Source organism: Thamnophis sirtalis, unplaced genomic scaffold (genome assembly GCF_051295495.1).
Source record: "Thamnophis sirtalis isolate CommonGarterSnake01/CBP01778 unplaced genomic scaffold, rThaSir2_p1.2 scaffold_3, whole genome shotgun sequence".
In the NCBI taxonomy this organism is placed as follows: domain Eukaryota; kingdom Metazoa; phylum Chordata; class Lepidosauria; order Squamata; family Natricidae; genus Thamnophis; species Thamnophis sirtalis.
The window spans coordinates 72540140-72560395 of NW_028261383.1; the positions used below are offsets into that span (position 1 = coordinate 72540140).

Consider the following 20256-nt stretch of genomic DNA (forward strand, 5'->3'; position numbering starts at 1 on the left):
CTTTACCTTAAAAATTACATGCAGGATGAAGAACAATTAAAGTCTTGATTTATTGGCATACATAATGTATCGTGTGTGTGTGTGTGTTTTTTTTTTTCATAGATTTTCAAGGGTGTAGGTAGGCTTGTCTTGTATTCGGGTCTTTTCCCGTGAAAGATTGAGATTGTCTTGGCAACATTTCAGCGAGGTCTCACTCGCCATCTTCAGGCTGGGTTTTGGGCTTAAAGTGTGATCAGAGCTGCCGTCTTTCTATAAATCTTGGTGGGTGGGTGGGTGGCGTGCCAGCTTTGTTTAAGTGTGGATTGATTGGTTGTGTAGTTGTATCATGATTGGTAGATTGGTGCTGATTGGTGCTGGCTGTGTGTCTATTGTTGTTTCGTGTTGTAACAGCCTTGGTGGTGGGTGGGGCTCGTTTGTTGACTAGGGCTGGTTTCAAGATGTCTGGTAGGCGGGAGGTATTGTTACGTTTATTCATGTTGTGGGGGTGTTACTCTATTTCGATAGCTTCCATAATTATTTTCTTGTTGAAGTGTTCTGTTTTGGAGATTAACCTGGTTCCTTCAAAATTAATTTCATGTCCTGTAGCTTTAAGGTGCTGGAAAAGGGAGGTAAGGAAAAACGCAGTAAGAAAAAAAGAAAAAACTTCCTCCCTTTTCCAGCACCTTAAAGCTACAGGACATGAAATTAATTTTGAAGGAACCAGGTTAATCTCCAAAACAGAACACTTCAACAAGAAAATAATTATGGAAGCCATCGAAATATAGAAACACCCCCACAACATGAATAAATGTGACGATATCTCCCGCCTGCCAGACATCTGGAAACTAGCCCTAGTCAACAAACGAACCCCACCCACCAACCAGGTCGTTACAACACAAAAGAACAACGGACACACAGCCAGCACCTCAGCCACACAGGATGATACGAAACAACCGACCAATCTACAAACATCAACTCCATCTACAATCAGGATGCAACTACGCAGCCAATCAACCCATTTACAGCAACAAAGGCAGCACTCCACACACCCCCACTAAGCTTTATAGAAAGACGACAGCTCCGACCACGCTTTACTCGCACAAGAACGAAGCCGAAAATACCAGCCTGAAGATGGTGAGTGGGACCTCGCCGAAACATTGCCAAGACAATCTCAATCTTACACGGGAAAAGACCTGAATACAACAAGACCAGCATACACACACACACACACACACACACACACACACACACACAAATGACTATATCTTTAGAACCAAGATACTAACTAATTTAGCCAACCTGTTAAAACAACACAAGTGTAGTTAATAAAATCTATTGCTAGCATTCCCACTTAACTGAAAATCAACAATTTATGGCATGTATTATCAATTAAAGGTACTTAGTTAGAGAATTCAATATTGTTTGTAATATCCCTATAAGTAAAAATTTACTGTAGAAGTTAACGCATCAGACTAGAAACATAGAGATCATGACTGGGACAGTCATTTTCAGCCCTTGGAAGAAGACAAACAATTTCTGAAACGTCTTGCCAAGAAAACTACAGGGACTTGTTCTAGTCTCCAAGAATCAGACATGATTGAAAGGAAGAAAATAGGAATAAAACTATGTAATCCATTTTTTCTAAAAAAAAAAATTGGTGTTAGCTCTTACATTGGTCTTCTGAAATTTCTCAAAAACATGATATGCTTAGTTTTTAATTCATAGCTTTATATAACAATAAATATAAAAATCTGATTATTTATCCCTGTAGAATGCTAGTACATTCTATTAAACTTTTAAGAATACAAAATATTTGTTAAATGATACTATTTTTATGAATTAATGTATTTCAAGTCAAGAGCACAACATGTTTAGTATTTAGAAAATGAAAATAAAGATTATCAAAATGAAATGCCATGTTTTTGGTGCATCAGATTCCATCTTTTTGGTGTATCACTGTCTATGAGAACCCAATTTAAAAACGAGAGAAAGTAATTCGCTAGCAAAAAAAAAAATCTATGTATTTCAATCTTATCATGATTTATTTGTAACATCTTATACTTTTATAAACACAATATATATTTAAGTATTTATTGTTAACTATCTGATTAAAACCCATATATGGAATCAAAATAAATGTGAATACTGATTTAAAATATATTTTAATATTATATTTAATATTATATTTTTAAAAGAATAGAACAGTATATTTTATAACCTTAAACTGTTGATAAAGTATAAGCCAAATCTTGATTTTCCTCTCTGTTGCAATATGTGTCTGTCTGTACCTTCTTGTTTGGTTTGGTTGCAGATTGCATCAACCCTGAGCTACAAATATTCTCTTTTTATTGAGATTGCATTCTAGATAACATTTTATATTCTGTAACAAACGTTAAGTTTATTGCTCATTAACTATATTGGAAATGTACAAGAGTAATAGTTGGGCCCATGGTAACGTGTTTATGATATCAACCATGATTTTATGCAACCAAAAGGTAGATAATGCCTATAGGCGGGAAAAGGTGCTTATGATAATGAACCAAAATCTCCTGAAATGTTATGCAGCAGAATGAATGTTTTATTATTTACTATGAGAGATAGCAAAGATATCAGGAGTAAAGTTAGTAAGATTATGTGAATTTTGAGGATCTCTTAAGATTTTGATTGGTTTTCATTTTATTTGTGAGTATCCTGTCAATTGAAAAGATTGCTGATCTTTCTATTATTCATATTATAATTTATACAGCTTTGGATTAAAATTATGATTTTTAAGTGAACCAATACCCACTAGCCATCTGTTTCACTTGAGTACAGTATTAACTTCAATTTATTCTTCTGAATCAATGGATAGCTCCCTGAATAATTTCATATTTATGAAGTGAATTTGGGCAAAAGATGATTTTTTCATGAATGTTAAGTTTATACATAGATACACCTACATGCATAAAGCATAAAATGTTAAATGCTTGACCATTTAGCCATTCAGTTAAATGTTAACTGAAATACCAAGAGATTTTTAAATCTACTATTGTAATGGTTTTGCTGCAAGCCTAATTACGATTCTGAATAAACTGTAACTTGTCTTAGAAAATTTATTCAAACTAAAAATAAGATATATGTCAAATAACAGTAGCGTGTCATATTGCAGTTTCAAATATATCAGGATTTAGAGATTATCATTACAATACCAACTTTATACAGATAACATTGTCTTGGCATTTGTTTTATTCACCTGAATGTTTCTATGACATTTAAAATGCTTTCATAGTCTCCTATTAATAGTTTGAACATCTAAGAAACATACTATTTTCATAGCTATTGAGATTTTCTACATAAAAATATTCTATATGCTACAAAATATATTGATTAGTTTCAGGTGGTTTACTGCATTTTCTAGTTTATTCTGTTTTCATTTATACTTGATATTATTATTATTTTGCTAGTTTTACTACCTCATAAATTTTTAATAGAAGTAAGGATCAAGGTAGTTGTCATTGTCACTTCCTCTGGAATCGTGATCATGGCTTTCATCTTGTTCTTCATGAAAATCTTCTGCTTCTTCATATTCTTCTTGCGTGAAAAATCTTCGGAACAGAGGTGTTCTCAGCTGTGTTTGTTGATCTTTGCTAATTTTTTGTTCTCCATAATAGATGCTCCGCACATGTGGAAAGCAGAAGAATGCATAGGTGCTGATTGGAGCTGTAAGCTTGTTTTGGTCCACTCTTATGTACGTTAAATGCTTGAGGTTCAGTGGATCAATAGTAGGACACATTAAAGTAACGTTCATGACTGTAAAAAGACAAAAGCAATGTTCATTAAAGTAAATACAGGTTCTTGCAAGATATTCCAAAGTACTCTTTTCCTGTTACGAGAGCAAAACCAATAACCAGAAATCTTCTATTATTATTGACTTTACTTCAGCTGAAATTGATTTTTTTCAGTCTCCACCACTCTGTTAATGTAGGGTCCTTAATCATTGATATAGGACCAAAAGAAACCAGCAGCCAATATGATCTTAACTGAGAGTTTGGGAAATTGTGGCCATCTTTTTTGCATAACAAATCCTATGTAAGGATTTGGCATGTATCTGTATCTTTTAAGCAAAAGGCGAATTGCAACATATGAAATTAATTGGGTTATAGCTCTTACTTGTTTTCTTCCGATATCTAATATGCCAGTTAAAACTCCATATGGTTGCTAGCTAATTTAATACCACATGAATTTTAGCATAATGACCTTTGGAAAGCTAATTCACTAATACATATATTACAGTGTAATTAAATATGCGTCAAGTAAAAGTAAATGTTAAAAAAAACTAGATTTATAAAAGCAATTAAACTAACCTTCCAGTTCATTATCTTCTAAGTATAAATGTTGTAGGGTTCTTGGAATATAGAAAACATGTTTCAATTTGTTATGCCCAAGGTTAAGTTCCAGAAGACTAGAGAACATAAAAGCATTATAAGGAATTTCTTCAAGATTATTATGTGACATTCTTAAAGCAGTAAGATTTGGAAGCTTGTGGAAGTAATTATCTGGAATGGAAGAAACTGAATTGTTTTCAAGTGAAAGATACATCACTGAAGGTGGTAGATCCAGAAGCATAGACTGTAGTTTGTTGCTACAAAGGTTAATCTGCATTAGGTTTCTCATACTTGAAAAGTCTATTCCTTTGAGCTGGGAATCCTCAAGATAATTATTACAGAGGTCAAGCATTGTTAAATGTGTTAACCCTTCCAAGGCTTTACCGTGGGACTTGGAAATTTGATTGGAACCCAGGATTAACCTTTCTAAGCTTCCGGGTAATGGGAATGGAATTTCTTCTAACTGATTATATTCTAAATGAAGTTGGGTGAGGTTTGCAAGTTTGACAAATACACCATTGTCAATCTTATGAGACTTGATTTTGTTATGGCTGAGATTAATTTCTTTCAAAGCTGTAGCATTAACAAAGGATTCCAGAGCCACAGCTTCAATCTCATTATACTGCAGATAAAGTTGTTGGATGTGAGCTGGAATCTTTGGTATTGTCAGAAGCTTGCGATGATCACAGTACATGGCTGTTGGGAAAGTAGGTGAACAGAAGCATTCTTTGGCACACTCAGCAGGTATGGTGGAGTATGGAACGTTATATTCTACATGAGGAATTTGATGAAAAATAGATGGATATTCACTATCCACTTCATGCTCGTATTCATCCTCAAAATCATCACTCTCATATTGACCAAACACTGACATTTCAAAGAGAAGAAAAATAGTTAACACTTGACTTGGTTTTGCCATCTTCGTTTTCTTCATGTGTATCCTGCAGAAAGAAGCAAACAAGATTAAATATGTTGACATTAAAAAGTTGATAACAAAGGAAATACTGGTATTACATAGTTAACAGAACAATATTTTCTTTGTTTTATCTAGGAGCTAACGCTTCTACATATTTAAGATTTAAAATTATTCTAAGCTTGGAATTAAAATTCTTTTTCTGTTTGCATTTCGCTTGAATGACTACAACATTCAGTAGACAGCTAAGCAATGCAGCATTAAAAAGATTTGTTGATGTTTAGTGGCGTGCAAAAGTCAAGGCATACATATTTAACTTGTTTTAGGACTCTGTATATACATTTTCCCATTGTTTAATTTGATCTCTCCCTTCAGTTGAAATTATCCAATATGAATGTTCAAATAGCATACATTGTTATTTCACATTATAAACATTGGTGTTGTTTAATAAGACATTGACTAGTATGATTCCATTGGTATTTTCCTGCTATGAAAAATGGCTGAAATTTTAAAGTATAATATGGCACTCCTTTGGCTTCAAAGACAAATACTGCTGTGCAGTTCAATTCTGGACCTGGTGGTGACTCTGTAGCCCAGTCTGAAAGTACAGAGTCTCTAGCACTTCATGTCAGCCCTTCCAGATAAGCCAGACAGGAAATATAGACTACAAGAACTACTTTTTAAAAAAAAAATAAGGCTACATTAACAGAACCTTGCAGATCTAACACTAGAAACTTCCTGCTGTCACTTATAACCATTTGATCAATTGGGGTAGGTCCTCCTTAACTGCAGGCTAATTTGCTTCCCTTATCTTGTACAGAGCCACAGTTAGGGCATCACAGACATTGTCCTCTGGATCAAATTATTTCCAAGATGTCTTAGAATGTCTATAAAGCATTTGGGTCTAAAGCTTTGTAGATCTCAGCAGGAATGAAATGATATCCTGCACTGTTGCTAGACTTAAGTTCATCTGCAAGATCACATTCTTGAATTTATTGGTAAAGAGAGGCATGTCTAGAGCATCCAAATCTGGTAGCTAAGGAATTTTCTGTAAGACATCAACATCAACTGTGGAAACCGAATTGAGTAACTTAGAAAAGTGTTTTGGTCTAACAACAGTAAATATTTATACAAGGACTTCTTGTCAGACTATAATATATAATCTGGGGAAAAATATGGATGACAGGAGTAAAGATTTACAGTATTTTGTATCTCAGTGCTACCATTTAATACCGGGGAGTTAAAGTGGCGACCCGCAGGCCGGATGCATCATGTGCAGGCCATACCCACCCCAGCTCCCCGAAGGAACGAAACATTGTGAAACATTACATGATGGCAACGTGACGCAGGTCTGACACCTGTGATCTAGTAGATATCTGGATTTTTGTAGATCTAATTTTCTGTGTTTACTTGACGTAAGGAAAATCCTAAGTAAATCAGGCAGTTGTTTAGATGTATTTTTCTTCCAATATATGGTATAAAAGATGTAAGATATTATTCTGCGCACTAATTTTTACATCCATTTAAATTATAAAATGAAAAAAATACTGAACATTGTAGAAAAATACATAGTCCAGACTTTACTTGGTGGTAGCAAATGGTAAGAAAAGACAATAGGGACTTGGTTGTCAGAAAAGAAATTCTGTACCTTGTTAGCATTCTAAATTAAATTAATCTGTCCCTTCTCTAGTCAAATTTATAAAAGATGTAAAGATAATATAAATTATTTGTCCTCTTACATAATAGATATAATATATAACTAACTATAGACTTGCAAGCTATAACTATAACTATAGACTTGTAAACAATCTTTTATATGTTTCTATTTGTCATTCTACTTGCTTGCTCCTGGGGAAGAAAGCTTTGGCAAATCTAGACAGCATACTAAGAAGCAGAGATATCACCCTGCCAACAAAAGTATATATAGTCAAGGCTATGGTTTTCCCAGTTGCAATATATGGCTGTGAAAGGTGGATCATAAGAAAGGCTTGAGTGCCAAAGAATTGAGGTCTTTGAACTATGGTGCTGGAAAAGACTCCCGTGAGTCCCTTGGACTGCAAGATGATCAAACCAGGCACTCCTAGAGGAGATCAATCCTGATTGCTCTTTAGAAAGCCAGATCCTGAAGATGACACTCAAATACTTTGGCCACCTAATGAAAGGAAGGTGAAAAGAAGAACCTAATGATGGGAAAGATTGAGGGCAAAAGAAAAAGAGGACAACAGAGAATGATGTGGCTGGATGGAGTCACCGAAGCAGTAGACATGAGCTTAAATGGACTCCATAGGATGGTAGAGGACAAGAAGGCCTGGAGGAGTGTTGTCCATAGGGTTGTGATGGGTTGGACAAAACTTCACAACTAACAATAACAACTTTTCATTCAGAATCTCCATTGTTCTGTTTATAGGATATAAGATAATCTTTTTATTTAGGAAAAAGCTTTATCTGGTCAATGAAAATAAAGCCTAAAGGAAATTCAAGGGCTCAAACCCAGAGTCCAGCAAAGAAACTGAAAGTAAATAGGTGACAGAAAAGTGTCTCTGTGCACTTAAATAAGAATTGATTAGTTAACAGGGGCCAACATGGATATATGCCAAAAAAGTCAGTCCAAACTAACGATAACATTTTATGATAGTTACAAACTTGGCTAATTGCTCTTTAAAGGAGATGGGCAGTTTGGAAATGTGAAAAAATAAATAATTGGGGAAGCGCAGTCTTGACTCCAGAAAGCCTTTTAGGCAAGTCTCTCATAGCATCCTTATTATCAAAACACAGATTTAAAAACACATAGGTAGATCCATAATCTGCTCAAGGACCTTAAACATTTATAAATGTGTCAAATCTGCCTTGAGAGACATTTCAAGTAGGATGCCATAGGGCTCTGTCCTAGGCATGTTGCTGTTTAGCACTTTTATATTTTTATATATATTTTTTATTTATATATATGGAGGAGGAAGTCAAGGAAATGCTTAGCAAATTTGAAAACTATACAAAACCAGGATATGTGGGTAATACCTGAGAGGAGATGAAAAGATTCAAAAAGACCTGACAGTTAGTTGAAACAAAGAATGAAATTTAACAAGGAGAAATGTAAAATTATGAATTTAAGTAAAAAAGAAGAAACATTTATAAGAGCAGAGAAATCTGGCTCAAGAGAAGCACATATGAGAAGACCTTGAGTGTACTAGTAGAACACAAGCCCAACATGTTCCAGCAGTTATAAAGAAGGCCAACAGCATTTTAAGATTATCAAGTGGACTTCAGAATCCAGGTAGTAGAAAGTAATTTATCCTGCTCTACTTGGTTTTGATCAGGCCTCACTTGCATTTGATTCTGCACATCCCAGTTTTAAAAAGATATGAATAAACTGAAACAAGTCCAGAACAGTGTTATAAATATAGTGAAAAGAGAAACCAAGGGAAGTTAAAAGATCTATGTATGATTAACTTGCAGGAAAGAAGGTTGGGAGAGGACATGGAAAATGTCTTCAGATATGTGAAGGGCTGTCACATTGGAGAGAATTTGGACTTATTCTCATTTGCCTTTAACACTAGAACTAATGAAACTCCAAGAATGTGGATACATAAGAAGTTGCAGCATCCAATCTGGGTCAGTCATAGGGACCAGAGGTGTATTCTTTCAAACTTTTGGACTCGAGCTGGAGCCCCTCCTTAGGAAACTTCTTTGTAGCAGAATGTGTGCTTTGGGCTATTCTTTGTGTGGTATTTATATTGTGCCTGGTTGTGTGGCTTTTTAATTATTGATTGGGGTGTTTATAGCTGACTATTTAGTTGTTGGCTGTTGTTTAGTAATGTATGTTTTAGTAAAAAAAAATAGTAATAATTTATTTAAGCATAAGAATGAGAGGACTTATGCAATAAATCTTATACAAGACTTATACAATTAATTAAATCTATCGTTTCTTAGTTTTGGAAGTAAGAGAAATTATATTTTCTTTGTCCTTCCCTTTAAAATAAATTATTATTATCCTATAAAATAAATTGAAAGGAAGTACTGTACTGCAGCATAACTGCCACAGTAAAAATATTATTACTTGTTGGTCTCATAAACTGAGTAAACATTTAGTTAATTGATTCCAGGAAATTTGAGAAGAGAGAATGCATAATGATGGCCAAAACAGCAACTATAGTTAAAGGACTAAATATTATACCACAGTTGCGTTCAGTAAATGTCAAGTCAAAATCAAGATTTATAAGTTGAAATTTTGCATATAAGATATTGAGCAATTAACTTCAATATCAAATAGCACAAATTCTTGCTTATATATAAAGTATAAGTTTGTTGCCTAACAATGTTAGTATTAGATGATAAATCAACACAAGAAACATGGAAAAATAATCTAAACAGGTAATAATTTATGCCTAATTCAGATTAGTAAATAGATTTATTTTGTATTCAAGTAAATGCTCAAATTAAAAAAAATAAGATCAAACGTTTCTAAGCAGAATATAAATTAGGAATTGATTGAGATAATGATATATTCACATAAGCATTCACTTCTATTGAATAAATTCTGTTCCATGAAATTGTTGGTAAATGAAGTATACTCTTTCATATTTGTAAATCAGAACATTCTCTAAACCTTCTGTTATAAAGGTTTATAATATGTATTTCATGTCTCCTGAGATATAGAAAATATTTTTCCTGGCACTGTTTTCCTTTTTCTTCCTATCTTTTTTGTTTATTGAATTTATTTTAATCACATAGTTAAGAAAGTTAAATGTTTAATTTGTATCATAGCTTATCTAAAGCAAGAGGACAAGCATACTTTTTTTCATCAGCATTTGCTGCTAAAAAATGCTATTCAACCACACATTTTCTGGTGTCCCAATCAGTTTCCTCATGCTTCATGTTTTCATTATCTAGATATGCCCTTGCTATCAGCTTTGACTATGTCTAAAATAATTTTTCATTCCGGTTTGCTATCTGCTGCTTTTGAACCAAACAGATTTTCAAAAAAATGAAATGCTTTAGCGAAAGAACTAGAAAAGTACAACATTGGTTTAAGAATATGAACCATTAGATCTAAGTATAAACCACCAAATGAAGTCGTTGACTCTTAAATAATAGACTAATAGCTTTCAATAGATAGTTATCTTTATAGCTCAAGCAGAATCTTGTATTGGATGAGTGAATCAACACATGCAGTTCTGTTCCTGTATACTTCACCTTCTGAAATAATATTCCTGTTCTCTCCAAAGTCTGTTCTGGAAGCAGCTGAGGAATAGGCAGCCTTCCCGGAATAATGGCTTAAGAGAACTGGAAAAATAGCAGCATCATAGTGCTACAATGGAGCAGATAGGCAGCAGATTCAGATCTACATTAGTGCTGGCACAGGAGAAGATAGGATTCCATTAAAGCTAACTCTTAGGAAATTTTCAGTATTGTTTTCTTTCTTCATATTATTGTTGCCCAATAATATGTTTTCTACTAAACCTGTGCAAAATAATCTTTAAATCCTTTATCTTAAGAAGTTTCCATACATTGTTCTTAATTCATGCATAAATTAGGCACATTATATGTTTATTATAAGGTATGTCTTTTTAAAAGTTATGTTATTAAAAGTAACATCATTTTTGAAATGTAGTAATCAAAGGCACATTACCACAGAATTATTAGAAGTTTTAAAAACAAATAATTTCCTACCTGAAGATAATTTGGTATTTTACTGCCAAAGAATATACCAGGAATTCTAGATGCTGATGCCCTCAAGGTAAAAGTGTTATCTTGTAGATATAAGCATTTTACGAAGTATAATTTGCTGCAAAAGGTTCTGCAGAATGAAGCATTCCTTGTTGAACAGAATAGATTATACAAGTAAGGGTGTAATTTTACTCTGGTGAAATTATGTGGCTTAACTCTCTTTCTCTAATTTTTGGTTTGAGGTGTGGTAGGAATTTCCTTCACTTGAGGGGATGGCTGAAGATTATTTTTAACATTGACCATCGAACTATGTTTATTTCCTTGTCACTGCTGGTTCTTATTTTCATTCGTTAGTCAATGAAAAACCAAGGAAAATACATTGGTAGTCAATCTTTTGTAAGGGTATTTAATGTTAGCATTTTAAAATGGATAAATGTTTAACATTCTGATGGCTGAGTTTTATAGCTTTTATAAACAAGCATGCTTTTTTTCTATTTCATATCAGTTGTAACATAACTGAGACCTGAATGTATGAACTTATTTTGTGAAAATACAAGTAACAGCTGGCATAATTGAATGTATTGATAGTGTAATTCTGTGTATATTTTTCAGACACTAAGTAAAACTTATTTCAAGGATAGCTCTATGAAGAATGCATTGCAGTAATGCAACTGAATAACTAAAGCCACAGTAATTGTGAATACAGCTTTCTGTTCAAGGTGTATAACCAATATAATTTTATTGAAATTATCATAATAGAAAATACAAAGGAAAATAAAGATAATAAAAAAATGGAAGAAGAAAAGGGGGGAAAGAGAAGTATGGAGTCAGGTCAAAAAGCACCTTTTCTTTAATTAAAACAGTTATTTTGACCATCTCAGTTTTTCTATAGATTCCTCCATTATGGGATTATTATATTTTACCATTTTGGGGCATAAATATTTTTTTGCTTCAATAAACATATAGAGTAACAAAATTCTAGACTCTTTTTTTCAAATTCCTTTTCTATCGAGGTGTGGCTTAACTGACATACCAGTATACATATGATACAAAGACTTTTGAATAGTAATATCAAGATGAAACCAGAACTCTTTTTTATTGGGACTAATGGATAGTCAATTAAAAAGTCTAAAGAAGACTGATTTTATATGATAACTGCAGCAAGATTATTATTTGCACAAAGGGGGAGACATACTGAAATTTCTACAATGGAAGAATGGATTGTGAAGATGGTAGAACTAGCTGGTCAGGGAACAAAGCAATATGTACTTTTATAAGAGTTTATGTTTATTGGTCTTGTATGCCGCCCACTCCCGAAGGACTCCGGGCGGCTTACAATAAACAAGGGAAGGGGATAAATACACAAAACAACACTTTAAAATACACAACAGTCACAGTTTCCGTGGGCCTCAAAATCTTCTATGAACTGAAAATGGGAAAAAAACTGAAATTGAGATTTTTGAATTTGATTATTGAAAAAGAAAGTGGAATAAGGGGCTGAAGGGATTATTGTTGTATTAAGGAAGGAAGACGGATTATGAGTTTTTTTGCAACTACTGTTAAGTAGGATGATAATTGCTTCATTAGGAGGGAACTTATATAATAGAACTAGCATAACTTCTCTGCTGAAAGCAATGTTTTTGTATTTGTACCCAGAATTTTCTTTACATCTACTGTGATGCAAACAAAGCTAAGGCACATGCATCAACACAATACTTGTTGATATTGGGGATACACAAACTGAAATATATCGAAACATATACAAAACCTTCCCAGTAACTACCCTTCTGGCTTGTACTCTATATTAATTACAGTTTATGTTGGAAATTTTTTGTATACCACAGCATAATCTTGGCGGTTTTAACTTTGAGTTGACAGTCTGATACAGCTAGAATTCATTAATCGGCTAGCCACCTGGGAAAGAGCCTCTGGATGACACTGAGCAGATAGAATGGTGTTGTTGAAGAGGAACAAAATCTACATTACTGCACTATCTTCACATGGGGCCTCTGAAGGCTATATTCCAAAAATTGGGAGAAGAGGTTCATGGGGAAAATTGAAAGCAAAAGTTATTAACTTTAAATTCAAATTTAGTTATATACTCTCCCATATATTTTTAAAAATTCCATTTATGTCTCATTGTATTATAATTTACCAGCAATTTCCATAACAGCTTTGGGGTCCACACATAAAGCTTTGAAGGGCTTCATATTGTTCTGGATATTAGATTACAAAAGTCCATGTAGGTAGAGTTTTGAACACCTACCCGATTTTATTCTGCGTCCAATTGACTTTGTGCCCTTTAATTGCTACAATGTATTGCATGATTGATGCCTCTGAAAAGAAACCAGGAAATTAAAGACTATTAACCACTAAGGCGTTTAATTAGAAATGGGCCCTATGGTTATATTATCCTACATTTTAAACTTCTCTCAAGTCATATATCCCTTCCTGCAAGTGAAGAAGATCCACTAAAATGATCAATTCTGGGTGCCTTATGGCATCAAGTAGATTCTTAAGTGTTTCAAGGAAATTACTAGAAGACAATGCTAATCATCCTGCTGTACCTATTTTAAGTCATAGAATGGGGAAACACAGTCATTAATAGAAACTTTCTGCTTGTACTTAAAGAATCCTTTCTGAATTTGTCTCTACCTCCCTTAATATTGGAGTAATTTCCAATTAGATCTTTTAGGTCCACACTGAAGACTAATATGTCCATCCAGTCCGTCTTCCTATGAATTTCATGGATAATTTTTCCTCTTTTCAACTCACTTTTGACATGTTTATATTTTCTGCCAATTACTTAATTCATTGTAATCTTTTGTGATACTATGATGCATTTTGTTTTAATTTTAATACTATTGAATGTATATTGCATAGGAACATAGTATAGCAGTAAACAAGCATTGTTTGGTCATGGTTGACTTTCTGCACAGTAAGCCAACCATGACCAAACAATATATGTTTTGACATATAATGAATGAATGTTTTGACATATAAAGGCCTTTGTGGCTTATGGTGCAGATCCAGAGATGGGTTGCTGCCAGTTCGGCCTGGATTGGCTGAACCAGTAGTAGCGGTGGGAAGCTCCGCCCACCTGCCCAGACGCTTCTGTGCATGCACAGAAGCATTGTGCGGCCAAATCAGTAGTAAAGAAATTTTCCAAGGTCAGGCTAAGATAGTCCTTCCATTTATAACATGACTTATTCAGATTCTCCTTTCATACCTTTTCCATTCTTGACCATCCCTATTTATGTATTCAGATCCTTTAATAAACTGTATCTTTTCTGTACATTTCAAAGTAATTTAACAGCTTTTAGTGCAATTTAATTTGGTATATTATAAGCTTAATATACACCACGTTTTAAAATGTTGCATTGTCTTACTTAGCTTCAGCTCCATGTAACTAATTATTGCTTTTAATTGTTAATTTTGTGTGGAATAATTGAGTATACATGCCCCTGTGTATAATGTATATGTGTATAATGACCAGTAAGTGTTGGAAACAATTGGAATACATAAAAGACAGCAACCAAAGGAGAGGAGCTACTCTGTTTATGCCTCCAGTTAACTTTTTTTTTCATAAATCAATCAGGTCACTATTGCTTTAAAACATATTGCATTAAAACATATGAAGAACGGTTGCAGGAACTGGGTATGTCTAGTTTAATGAAAAGAAGGACTAGGGAAGACATGATAGCAGTGTTCCAATATCTCAGGGTAGCCACAAAGAAGCGGGAGTCAAACTATTCTCCAAGGCACCTGAGGGTAGAACAAGAAGCAATGGGTGGAAACTAATCAAGGACAGAAGCAACTTAGAACTGAGGAGAAATGTCCTGACAGAACAATTAATCAGGGGAACAGCTTGCCTCCAGAAGGTGTGAATGCCCCAATACTGGAAGTCTTTAAGAAGATGTTGGATAGCCATTTGTCTGGAACGATATAGGTTTCCTGCCTAGGCAGGGGGTTGAACTAGAAGACCTCCAAGGTCCCTTCCAATTCTGCTATTGTATTGTATTGTATTACATTGTATTGTATTGATTTTCATGTCAAAACATTCTTTCAGTATCTATGCAAAGATATGGTTTGCTTCTAAGCATACTAGCAAATCATCTTTTAGGTAGAGAAGGAACAGGCTGATTATAATGTAGGGGCATGCATAAAAGACAAGTATTTGTTTCAAAGACGGAACAAAACAAGCCCCCTTTAAATACGCAGATAAAATATTTCAACTTACCTGCATTTGAAATAAAACTACAAATATTTGAAATGTTCAGGTCATAGGAAATTGCTAATGCTCACTTATTTTTAACCCCAGAACTGTGAAAGTAGATAGGATAATACTCTACCTTGATTAATACCTTCAGCTGATTTCCCAAAAATTAGCCAGCATGACTTTTAGTATATTTACTAAAATATTAAAACATAATATAGAAATATTGTTTCCTGTTAGGAAACAATGCAAAACCATTTCACCAAATTAAAAATTATGGTTGATCACACAGCCAGCCAGATATTTAAATTGCCCTTGGCATTTTTATCTGCCAATTAAGTCCTTCTTAAGGGCCTGGGATAGGCGGATGTTGCTTAATAATATTAATATAATTGTTACGGGTATAAGCTATTCCAAGTAAAGATACCTTTTGCAATTAGACTGATGGTGAGTTTGTCAGTGCCAATTGTTTTAATAACTCATGAAGATATTTAGGAATTGTATGAAGCCACCTATTATTATTAGTACTATCTTTGCTTTTTTTTGTCATAGTAGTTCTATTATCTTTTGCCACAGTCAATAATAATAATAATAATAATAATAATAATAATAATAATAATAATAATAATAATTTACTGAAAAGGCGATGAAACAATGGAGAACTGAGTTGGCAGTAGGAAATGAGATCTACGGAATGGTTAATATCAAGCGAGGAATTTTCCAGGGTGATTCACTTTCACCTCTTCTCTTCATCATCGCAATGATCCCACTTTCAGTAATCTTAAAAAAAATGAAATTAGGCTACCAAACAGCCAAAGAAGCTGAAAAAAATTCGCATTTACTATATATGGATGATTTAAAACTATGGAAAGTCAGCAATAGAAATCCAATCATTGACAAACACAGTCCGAGTATTCAGCACCGATATTTCAATGCAGTTTGGCATGGAAAAATGCGCCACTGTATCCATAAAAAGGGGCAAAATCACTGCATGTGAGGGAATTGAAATGCCCAATGGCCAACTAATTAAATGCAACGAAAATGAAGCCTACAAATACTTAGGCATTCTGCAGTTGGATAACATCAAGCATGGAGAAGTAAAAACTATTGTCAGATGAGAGTACACCAACAGAGTTAGGAAAATTTTGAAATCTAAATTGAATGGTGGAAATACAATCAAGGCCATAAATACCTGGGCAATACCAGTTATAAGATACACAGCTGGTATAGTTAACTGGACACAAGCTGATTTGGACATTTTGGACTGAAAAACCAGGAAACTAATGACAATGCACTACAGTTTACATCCACGTGGTGATACAGATAGACTATATCTGCCCCGAAAATCAGGTGGCAGAGGATTATTACAAGTGAAGCAAACAGTTGAAGAAGAAAAACATGCACTGGCTGATTATTTAAAAGAAAGTCAAGAACATCTATTAATCGAAGTAAAGAACAAAAATCTACTGAAGGCCCAACAGACGAAACAAGAATACAGAAAAGATGTGATAAAATCAAGAATGGAGAGTTGGCAGAACAAAGCACTGCATGGCCAATTTCTGGAAAAAATAAAAGATAAAGTGGACAGTGAACAAACTTGGTTATGGTTAACAACAGGTACATTAAAGAAAGAAACAGAGTCACTAATCCTGGCTGCGCAAGAACAAGCTATCCGCACAAATGCCATTAAGGCCAAAATCGAAAAATCCTCTGATGATGCCAAATGCAGACTTTGCAAAGAAGCTGATGAAACTGTTGATCACATACTCAGCTGCTGTAAAAAAATCGCGCAAACTGATTATAAATTGTGGCACAATTCAGTAGCACAAATGATCCATTGGAATTTGTGCAAAAATTATAATATTAAAACAGCAACAAACTGGTGGGAACATCAGCCTGAAAAAGTCACCGAAAATCAGATGGTCAAGATCTTGTGGGATTTCCGTATACAAACGGACAAAATGCTGGCGCATAATACACCAGACATCACACTGGTTGAGAAAAATAAGGTCACAATCATAGACATCGCAATAGCAGGTGATAGCAGGGTTGCCGAGAAGGAACATGAAAAAATCGCAAAATACCAGGACTTAAAAATCGAAATTCAACGACTATGGCACAAACCAGCAGTGGTAATTCCAGTGGTAATTGGCACACTGGGTGCTATTCCAAAAGCACTGGAATTACATTTAAAACAGTTAAAAATTGACAAAATCACCATCAGTCAAATGCAAAAAGCCGCACTGCTTGGATCTGCACGCATATTACGAAAATATGTTACGACATCCTAGGCCCCTGGGTGAGGCCCGACTAGTAACCAATGCCAAATCCGGCGAAACAACGGGCCGCTGTGATACAATTGTATAATAATAATAATGGACTTGGCTTTTTTATCCACCTGTTGAGCCCTTCCCAAGAGCCTGGGGTAGACATATGTTATTGTTTATGGTGTTAACACAATTGCTGTATTCAATAAGTACTCTAGTAGGTGTGGATCCAAACAATGTGGTTTTTTGTAACTGATAGATGGAAATTTTGTAAATGCTGTCCAATATTTTTTGGTATGGTACCCCATGTGCTAGTAATTTCGGGGATCACCATGACTGGTTTATGCCATAATCTTTCAACTTCAGTTTTCAGATCTTGATACTTTCCAATTTTCCGTCTTGTATTCTGCTATCTCCTAATATTGCCACATCAACTATCCATCTTTCATATTTTCAACCACCATTAAATTTGGTGTGTTATAAGCCAAGACTTTTTCAGTTTGCATTTGAAAATCACACAATATTTTAACCTGCTAGTTTTTGATGATTCCACCCACAAACATCTGACTTTCAGATGTAAGACATACAAAAGTAATTGTTGTTCTTTCCTAATTATTTTGTTTACACATAATCAGAGTTACTGGCTGCAGGTATAAGGAAACATTTCAGAGCCTGCATAAAATATACATATAAAAGTTCCACAAATCAGCTTTCTGTTAATTGCTTTTTTCTATTATTTGTTTACATTTATATAACATCAGTTACTTTAGCAATGATTGCGTATCAAATAAACTAGTATGTATGAATGCAAACACTGTTGAATGAGCTTTCTGTAGAATAAAATAAAGCACACATAAATAAAGCACAAACATCATATAACTTATCCATCTGTGAAAGGTTTTAAGAGTAGCTTTTGAGGCAGATTGACAATTATGCCACTGCAAGCAGTCTCCTTTTATCTGCCATTTGCTTAATTATTTTTTTCTTCTACTTCTACTTGAATCTAAAGCAGAAGCAGTAGGGAAATGAGTTTTGCTGAACGTCTAGGCTGGAAAAGGTTTTGGAAGAAAAATCCAGTCACATGTTGCAAAACAAGGCCAGTTACACTATCTCAGTCAGTTAGAATTCTGAAAACAATGCCTTCTAAAGAGCCAAGTTTTCTTTCATGCTTAAAACACTCAAAATGGATGGTTTGAACTCATAATATTTCAAAGACAAACCATTTAGCATCTGAATATAAGTTGAATAGCCCAGGATATAAAAGGCAAGCAAACAGCCACAAAAGGAGAGATAATGTGAGACTTGGCAGTAATTCTGCTCCGAATGATTTGTTGTTTGTTGATTAATATTTCTGGGATAATTTAGCCATGCGAGGCAAACATAAAGAACATTTGTGTGAAATTTTCTGTTAGGAGGAAAGATAAATGGGGTTAATATAAACTGGGCCCACAAGCTAACTGCAAAAAAAGCAGGGAAGTATGCTTGTCAGACTTAATATTGCATTTGTTGCAATCTGACCTGCTGCAGAGTGGTGTCATAATTTGTTGTAAAGCTGCAAAATACAAAAACAAATGTGGACCTTTTTTCCTGGTTAGATAAAGGAGTCAATTCTGTTAAGACTCTTGGCATTCTTGCATATGTGGAGCGTAAGAAAATGCAAAGCAATAATTGACTGAGTAAAAGTGAATTGTATCAGAGTTTATTACAGAAAAATCAAATCCAGAAAGCACACACCGATAACTGAATCAGCTGGATTCATTAACTTCTTTATATACATAATAACAGATGAATAAATGTACAATACCAATAGTAGATTCTTTCAAGGTAGAAGTTACAAGCAGAACACAAGCAGGAGAAAACAGTTTCATTCAGAGAAGACAGAGTAGTTTCAGTTTCGATTCTCAGCACAGACTCAGACCTGTTTAAGCTCCTATTGGCTGACTTAGTTGCTATGCCCGTTCATTGGCTGACCTTGTTACCATGTCTCTCCCAGTCATGAATATTCTAACAAATTGAAACTTCAAACATTTAATCACATTTTTATAAATGAAAGGTTACAATCAGTTGCTTACTATTCTTTTCTCTAAAAATAATTTGAAATGTTTTTTTTTAAATTCACTAATTTTAAATAAATGCATTATTTTTTTGCTAATTAAGTTCATTCATTTTAATTAAACTAATACATTTTTCATGTTATATTCATGGATAAAATAATTAAAACCTCTGGATTATGGTATTTGAGAAAAATCTATTGCAGCAGGAACAAATGGTTGGTTTTATATGTGTTCCCAGTATTTCACAACTGCATTGCTAGCAGTGTTTTTTATGATGATTAAAATTCTTCATTAACTATGCACTTTTTCTGGAACTTTAATAAAGTAGCCATCTCTTCTGTCCATGCTGGAATTTTTTATCCCTTTTTTTCAGAGAATTCTAATAAAATAATTTTCCAGCTGAAATTAAGAAAACCAGAAGTTATCTAGCAAAGTCCTGTTCCTTACAGGAAGAAAAGAAAACAATAATTTGTTCCCACTATTCCTCTTGGCCACTGAGGATTCTGAACATTCCTTAGACATGGAGTACACAAATAAAACTATAATACTGTCCTTCATAAGGACAGTGAACACAACATTGGTTAGGGGCGAGGCAAACCAATATTTGTGACCTCATTTTTAATGCTGAACATTTGCAATACTAAATCAGAAGCTCTATACGTGCTATTGAAGTGTTCTAAAACTTGCATTCTGTGTTAATGTATCAAATAAGGTCTAGGAAATAGCAGCTTGTTTTTTGATGGCTCCTAGCAATTTTATAGTTAATAACTCTTAACTTACATCTGTACTAAAATATTCT

At 34.0% G+C, this 20256-nt stretch overlaps 2 protein-coding genes across 4 annotated transcripts in view; one reads left to right on the forward strand and one right to left on the reverse strand.

The window, feature by feature from the left end:
- Nucleotides 1-20256, forward strand: part of CENPP (centromere protein P) — a 151856-nt gene that overhangs the window by 29872 nt on the left and 101728 nt on the right. The gene's annotated exons all lie outside the window — the stretch shown is intronic.
- OMD (osteomodulin) lies at nt 1624-11034 on the reverse strand. Of its 2 annotated transcripts, none has more exons than XM_014071649.2 (3): nt 10924-11034; nt 4323-5284; nt 1624-3768 (listed from the first exon to the last, which is right to left on the reverse strand). In XM_014071649.2, exons 2-3 carry the CDS (start codon nt 5275-5277, stop codon nt 3443-3445), a joined length of 1281 nt encoding a protein of 426 aa, XP_013927124.2. In that variant the 5' UTR covers nt 5278-5284; nt 10924-11034; the 3' UTR covers nt 1624-3442. The 2 variants fall into 2 exon arrangements, with proteins under 2 accessions (XP_013927124.2, XP_087565259.1); XM_087709133.1 differs by lacking the exon at nt 10924-11034 and adding an exon at nt 10447-10532.